Genomic DNA, 8,023 nt, shown 5'->3' on the forward strand with positions numbered 1-8,023 from the left:
CAATGGCTACAATTTTTATTCTTTATTCGTTCTATATCATTTGAATTTTGTTGACCTCTAAAATTGTGATTTGTTATTGCTTTGCAACTAAACGAGCGTTATAATATTTAATTTTAACACTTTGTAATTATGTCACTCTAGAGAAAATAAATGGAGAAATACATATATCTATTTAACATATTATTGTAAAGAGAATTAAAAAGGGAATTACTTCGATTAATTATTAACATCTTTGGAGTTTCCTTTATCAATAACAAAAAATTCAAAAAAATTAGGGCGAATGAGAGTCAACATGGTAGTTAATACGCAATCTTAAATCTTTATTCTAGAATTTTTATTTCAAAAAATAATACGTTTCAGTTCACTTTGGAATCATCCTCAGCAATACAATTTCAAAATATCAATCCCTTCGTGTCCGAGAAAAAATCACCAACAGGTTAACAGATTTGTTGTTGTAATCGCAAGACATAGAAGTATTTCATCTCGATATTGGATCAAAATTTATTATCATTAAAGAATATCAAGTTAAAAATCGCATGTTGATCGCAGCTCGAATTCATTCGAGAGTCTTCTTGATTTTTTGGATTTTTGTTGTTGTTGAATTTGGGAGAGTCCATAAGAAGATTACATTATTATATTTGGAATTTCCTTTATATTAATACATCAAGTAACTAAAATATATCAAGTATGTTTCTCTGAACTTCATACTTTATCTAGTATGAAAAACACACATTAAAATAATGTAATTTCTTTAGATTTTAGGTCATTGAACAAAAATCTGCTTTAATCTTTTAAGTTATAATAAATTTCGGAGATGTTACTTAATTAAACACGTCTTGATTACGTGGTAATATTCAGTAATATTTTAGTTAGTCTCTCAAGTTCAGTTCTAAAGAAGTCTAGCATATTTTATTCATTTAAAGTCGATTTTTTTGATACATAAATTATCAATTGTTCTAAAATTCTTTGAGATATTTATAAAAAAAGACTTTATCATGTATATACATCGTTAACTCATTTTAAGTTCGCTATTTTGAGTAACTCAGTCGTGTTATTTAACGACTGCCAATTTATCATGTCTCTAAGATTTGTGTATCGATCAAGTTAGGTTAGGTTCCGTCAATATTTTATCTGGATAACCTAATGGAACCAAGGGAGGCTTACGCGAACGACGACGAGGCCGTTAGGTGAGCACAAATTGGCCGGTTTCCGATAAATATCGACGCGGGCGTAAAGCTGCAAGAGCTTTACGAGATTAATAGTCTTGCCCGGTCGCCATGACGAGCCAATGAGTCGTCGCCATCTTGGAAAATCGCCATCGCAAATATATAGTTAGCTGTGTTACAGTGTTCTCGCAACCTCCGCCTTCGTTTGGCGAACCTAACTGAGTGCAACCTGGTTTCTCATGAAATTACCCATCCTACCGCAAGGTATAATTAAATCGTTACCGAACCAGCCTCGCCGCGAGGATCAGCTCTGGAAAATAGCGACCGCTTTGAAGGCGCTCACGGCAATTCGCCGAATTTAGCGGCGCTCAAGACATCGTCGTGATTCGATTATATGATATTAATTGCGAATATATTCAAGCACCCTTTACTTCCCGACTAATGGAACTTGTCTTCCACTCTTTGAGGAAAATATTAACTCATTCACTTCGCGTTCACGCTTATAAGTTAAGTTAGGCGACGCAACCATGAAGCTTCTCTCAACTTATCTACCTATATCTTATTTTATAATATAAACTTCGAGATCAGAAAAAGAGAAAGTTGATGAGAGACAGAACTTTTTTTATTATTTTTGTATCTGATTGAATTATATCTGTTTTTTTCTTTTGAATATTTTCTTCTGATTACGAGAAGGATTACATTTTTAGGGTTGTTCTATAGTGTGGATATGTTCATAAATCGGAAGAAATAAATCGATAATGGGATCGCCATGTTAACTCGAACCTAACTCTAACCTAATCCTAACCTAATCTGGCTTATATCACTGGCGGATGTTCGCGTTCACAGCAATGGCGGCAGGCAATGAATGCGCGGCCTATGTATCGTAATTCCGACAGTTAGCAGTTTGTTTGTACTTGAATCCGATGCGATATCCGGCTGACCGGATGCTGCATGCCGCGTCGCCGGATGCGGCAAGGCGCGCGGAGACGCATACTAACAGTATGCCTGGCCGCGAAACGATGCGCCGCGCTTTTTCGAAATGAGGTCGAAACTTCGTGCACCTGTTCGTGTCCGGGATCCTCAAGTAACGATAGCTGCGAAGAATGGAATATCAAGATAAAATCGAAGACATTAAATGAATCAATAAAGGCTGTTTGAATACTGTATTTCAAATTTGTGACGTATATTCACGGAATGAATAGATCCTTCCTATTGGCGCCTTTCCTTTGTTAGGAACTAGGATTTCACATATCTATTGTATTTAAAAAGTTGATGTAAGGAAATTGTGCCAATTCTATTTTGTTACAAGTTACATTGAAAAAAATTTACTAAATTTAATATATATATTTTTTTATAGCATTAAGTAAACGTTTACTTATAGTAAATAAATATTTACTCGATAAGAAAAATGATAGTGATGGTTCTTGGACCAAAGTATGTATTTACAGTTAGTAAATATTTACTTAGAATTTATTTATTTAATATTTTTCATATTTATTAAAATTGAATATTTAATATTTTTCTCAGTGTAGCACAAGTCATGTATCTATTTTATTTAAAAAATAAATTTTACATGAAAATATATCAATTCTACTTAGTTGTGAGTATAGTTAATGCATCGAAAAAGAAAATCGTAAAGCGTCAAGCTGAGAAGTATAAAAAATATGTCTTTATACATTATATTGTTGCGAGAATATGCGAGGAGGATATTACCGAAATTAAGACTCCGCTGCAGCTCGGAGACTCATTTATCTCAGAAATAAGTAAGCATAATTAAAAAATACATTTTCCAAGTTGATTTGCGAGTAAATTTCTCCTTTGGATCTCTGAATAGCGCGAATTTATGAGCACTGTGTATTGATTTTACGCGATTTTACTGTGAATTTTAAAATATTCCATAATATAGAGCCTCTACATTTGCATTGCTCTGATATCATACCGAACGGTTAATAAACGCAAAACAAAATAGCAATAATTCAAATGACATCGAGTGTTGACTGTTCAACATCGCCATCCATCAATTTTAATCAACGGTAATCGATAAGCGTAACACGCGCCCTTTTCAGATGCGCGCACATTTTCGATTAATAAACGGTTGTTTAATTCTACGTTTTTCGCGCATCAATGCTGATTGAATTACCCATCCGGGCGTCCTGAACGCGCTGTCTCTACTTCCTCTCTCTCTCTCTCTCTCGTCGTTCCGACTCAACGACCTGTGACCTTCCGCCATCCACCATCCACTATCCGCCGGCTTCTTTCATTCGATGCCCTCGATGTCTACATACTCTCGTGCACTTCGATGCCGCGCTCTACAGCGCGTTTCAAAGGCACCCGATGCATCGAGCTAATTAAATTAATTAATCGAGTGTCTATCACCATCTCTGGTGAAAGTAATGAAAATGACGGTACTTTTAAAGCTTCAGAGAGTTTATTACTACTAATTAAAATTTAAAGCGAAATATTTCATTACTATTTGATATCAAAGAATTTGAATTTAAAGGAATGCGAGAAATAATAACTTCCATTGAAATATCCGCTTAAGAGTTAAGATTTTAAATTTCATTTATGTATTAGATAATGTACGGTTTGTCGCAATAACTGCTGAACTTTTTTCTACAGGCTAAATAATTAAAGCTCTAAAATATAGTATGAAATTATTTTCTAAAATTTTATTTCTAACTCTATCGAATTTCTTTGTGTTATATTATTTATTTGTGACATCAAAAATGAAAGTTTTTTATTTACCGAGAAAAATGAAGAATGAACACAGCTTTAAAAGATGTCTTAGTGTTTGACCATCCAATTTACTTTATATAGCTTCCTGCGATTTTCTTTTTTCAAAGTTAAAAATGAAGCTGAAACAACATTTTAACACAATTTCGAGAATTATGAGATACGCAAAATTTCGACCGAGATCATTTCCTTCATTTCAAAAGAAGTTTATTAGAAATATTTTTAGAAATTCTACGATCGCAAAGACTGTATTAGATGGAATGTATTTGAAATAATTAATAAATTACAAAAATCATAAGAAATTAAATTTTTTAATATTGAATATTTAGAGATTAGGAAGGTTGACAATTTTACATTGAATGAGAGGAATTATTTTTCAGTCATAATTACTTTTGAGTTAGTTCTTTGATGGATCCATAAAGATTCGTATGGCAGATAAATGGTTTTTACGATCTCCTTGGAGCAAGATGGAAAGACACTGTTGAAAAGTGTTTTCGTATTAAATATGAACACGGGGATGAAGCGTGGCACAATAAATGGCTAGAGAGTATATCATGATAATGCGGGCCACTCGTAATTCATAGCAATGGCGCGACGTGAGGATCGCGGTAATGCGAGGCGATGTTAAAGTGATTTTCATTTTTCGTAAAATTCATTATGTCCGCCATGTTAAGAAGTGTCGTTAATCATGGAGTGCTATTAAATGCCACCGAAGATATGACGACCGGTTGAATTTCTGAAAAACGTACGGCTTAGCGCGCGCTAATATACTATACATATGACTTATATATGCCGATTTTTATACGTATATAAATGTTATAATTTAAATTCACTGTAGACGTAACCTGAATTTCAGATGAGGAGTCCGGGGTCTACACGGGAAAACCTTTGCCCACTTACAGACCGACATCGCAGTTGGTGCCCCTGGGAGGTACAGCGAGGCTCTTCTGCGAGGCCTACCTGGGCAAGGTCGACTTGCCCGACGCCAAGAATTCCGTCACCTGGTCGAAAAGCGACAGCAACGTGACACTGCCCACTCACGGTAGGATAGCACAGCACAGGGTGTCCCGGTAAGTCAAGAATAATTATGTCGAGAAAATACATTTTCATCCGATAAAGATATTGAACATATTTAAATAATTTGCAAGAATTCTAAAATTAAAAAAAATAGATACAACATTTATAATATATTAAAATGAGAAAACATTGTTCAATAAGCTAGAGGAAAGGATGCGATTATGAAATAGGTGGGGAGTTACGAAATATCGCGATATTTCTTATAGTTGCATCTGGAGCAATCATTAAAATTATTTCTTTATAGTCTTAGACTATAAGATGTTATAATATGATCATTGGTGGATTATATATGTACAATATTTTGTATCATTCTTAAAAAAAAAAAGATTAATTTAATTTTTTTCTTTTTATAAGTAACGGTTATCTTCAATAAATTTTTTCTAATAATCTTAAGATATACTTATTATAAATTTTAGAAAAACTCATTATTATGTACTCAACAAGAATTTATTTTCTTTTGAAGAGTGTTTATAAATTGCGAAGAAGAAACTTTAGTAAACAAATCGAATTTATTTTAATTTAATATCGATCGAAGCATTAAACTCACTAAGGTATAAGAATATATTTTGAATAAATTTGACGCTTGTGATGAATTTATGATATGCAAATATATGAACCTTTGAAATAGATATTTGAAAGTAATTATTATTCGCATACAGTTTATGTTTTTCTACACTTTTTATGTGTAATTTTGGGAAGTATGTTGTGTGGTAGCTTTCAGTCTAGCTTGAAGGCCTTGAATGCGGCTTTAACAAATGATATGATATTGAACTAAATTTGTTAACCAAATGTATGCATGTACCCAAAGTGTAAAGTTACACCTACTATACATACTGATTCGTGATATTCCATATCTCCCTATCTGTTCCATAGCTGCAACCTTTTTTTCCTCTTCAGTTTTTTATAAATTATATTCTGTACACCTAAAGAACTTACAGCATAAGTGATATCAATCTATGACTAACAAACTTGTATCAAAAGTAGTTATATCATGAATATCTGTTATTCCAGTAAAAAAATAGTATTCCATCATCCTCTTTCTTTAAAAATAATAAGTGTAGAATGAGAAACTATAGACAACACAGAGATAAAACTGCTAGACTTTAAATTCTCTTTTCCTCTTTCGATTTAGTTATTAAAATTTTATTAAATATATTAAACATATTAAAATAATTCTTAAAAATATTAAAATTGAAAGAAAGATTTATAATAAACTAAAATAAAAGAGAATCTGTTTAAAGAGTTATAAACACCGTGTAAAAATAACACACATATTGAAGTTATTTTTTACACACTTGAATTTGCAGAGTATAGAGGTCGGAAACATGTCTCGATTTAGAATTTACAAAATACTAAAGGCAATGGTAAAATGCTTGTGCGAAGCAGCGCGCGAATGTGAACATTCTGGTTGTAGCATTTCTTATTCTTCCCTGGGGACGAGTCGGATCTTCAGAAAGATTTATCTTCTCAAACAACAATAGCGATTTTAAACTGATCCATTTTGCGAAAATTTTCCACGTAGGGTTTTACAATCAACTCAATATTGGGCCGATATTGATCGTCATAGTCAGCTACTGGCCCAGTACTGGCTAAATATACTGGATAATAACTTGAGCCCAGTACTGACAGATGGTACTGGCTCATTCATTTTAGCCAGTACTCATTTGCCAGTGATGGCCCAATACTGGCTGGCAGAACTTTCAGTTGACAGTCGTAGCGTTGACTAAGCGTTGCTTTCATTATAACTGCTGACATCTCTATATGATTGATTTTTTTTAACTAAAAGGGACTACTTTCACCCGATCTTTTTCATAAAGAATCTTCTTTTTTTAATAAAAGGACGATTTTTCGCAAAAATCGATTTTCAGCGAATCAATCCGGAGATCGCATATACCTATTCGTGCCAAGCTGTATCGGACACTTGTGTCTGTCGTCTTGCGCGCAAGTTATTCCATCTCTTCTCTTTCCGTAACTCAATTTTCCCAGCGATGCGACCGTCACGGCATATCGCCACGGTAAACACAGCGAAACCACCGACTCAACAACACACGACGCCGATGAGGCCCGCCCCGCCGCACCGCGGCACTGACATTACAGCGAAATTACTCCCCCGTACTCGCCATCCGGGATACGCGAGCGACGCGTGCGAGAACGGACGATTCGCCCTCGAGCGCAATTTTATTCCGCTGGATAATTGGATCCTCGGGGCCGCAGACTCTAAGGCATCGTCTTCGGTTCTCGGCCTCCCTTCGCACGATCCACGACTATCCCATCATCTCGGCATTCCTTGATTTCCTCGCGCGATTCGCCGGAGCCGTTGCGATCGTTGCGAGGAAATCTCGCCAATTCGGAGACTTCGACTTTAATTGTGTTCTGTGTGCATTGACTTCGTTATTTTGTCAAAATCTTGCACGCATCTGGGAAGCGTACCAGTAAATGGATCTAGGTATGTTTGAATGATGCTAAGAGATAGCGGATAAAATTTTGAGACAAAAATAAAATGGACAGAAGGTTAGAATATTTTGAGAACAATTTTTCTCCTTAAAACATCGTTTGTATTTATCTTTGATGTAATAAATACTTAATAAATAAAATACGGCTCTAATGAGTAATAAGATATTAGAATATTCTATTTTTTTTTTATAAAACTTTGAGAACAATCTTTTTTTTATTTAAATACTAAACAAATAAAATGAGAATAATGATATTTAAATATTTATTTATTATAAATATAATATTTTGATATTCTAATAATATTTTTTATATTTATGGTAATATTCGAACATTGTAACGACTATGGATGTTTTAAAGGGGAAGAAAAAATAGAACAAAAAATGATTTATAATTAAGGATTGCATTTTATCTTAATATTATATATGTTATTATATTATTTTTTATCTTGAAAAAGTGTGTGTGTGTGTGTATATATATATATATATATATATATATATATATACAGATAAGTAAGTAGAATAATAAAATAAAAATAAAATAATATAGTATATAATTAAGTTAAGTTAGCTCCGTACTTACGTTAGTTAAGTTTA

At 33.5% G+C, this 8,023-nt stretch overlaps 1 protein-coding gene across 1 annotated transcript in view; it reads left to right on the plus strand.

Annotated features, from left to right (window-relative positions):
- Positions 1 to 8,023, plus strand: part of LOC105621667 (interleukin-1 receptor accessory protein-like 1) — a 95,531-nt gene that overhangs the window by 30,419 nt on the left and 57,089 nt on the right. The window contains exon 2 of the mRNA XM_012203135.1: positions 4,756 to 4,969. Within this exon, the coding sequence (XP_012058525.1) occupies positions 4,756 to 4,969 (214 nt within the window). The remainder of the gene's footprint in view (positions 1 to 4,755; positions 4,970 to 8,023) is intronic.

Source organism: Atta cephalotes (assembly GCF_000143395.1).
Source record: "Atta cephalotes unplaced genomic scaffold scaffold00035, whole genome shotgun sequence".
NCBI lineage: Eukaryota > Metazoa > Arthropoda > Insecta > Hymenoptera > Formicidae > Atta > Atta cephalotes.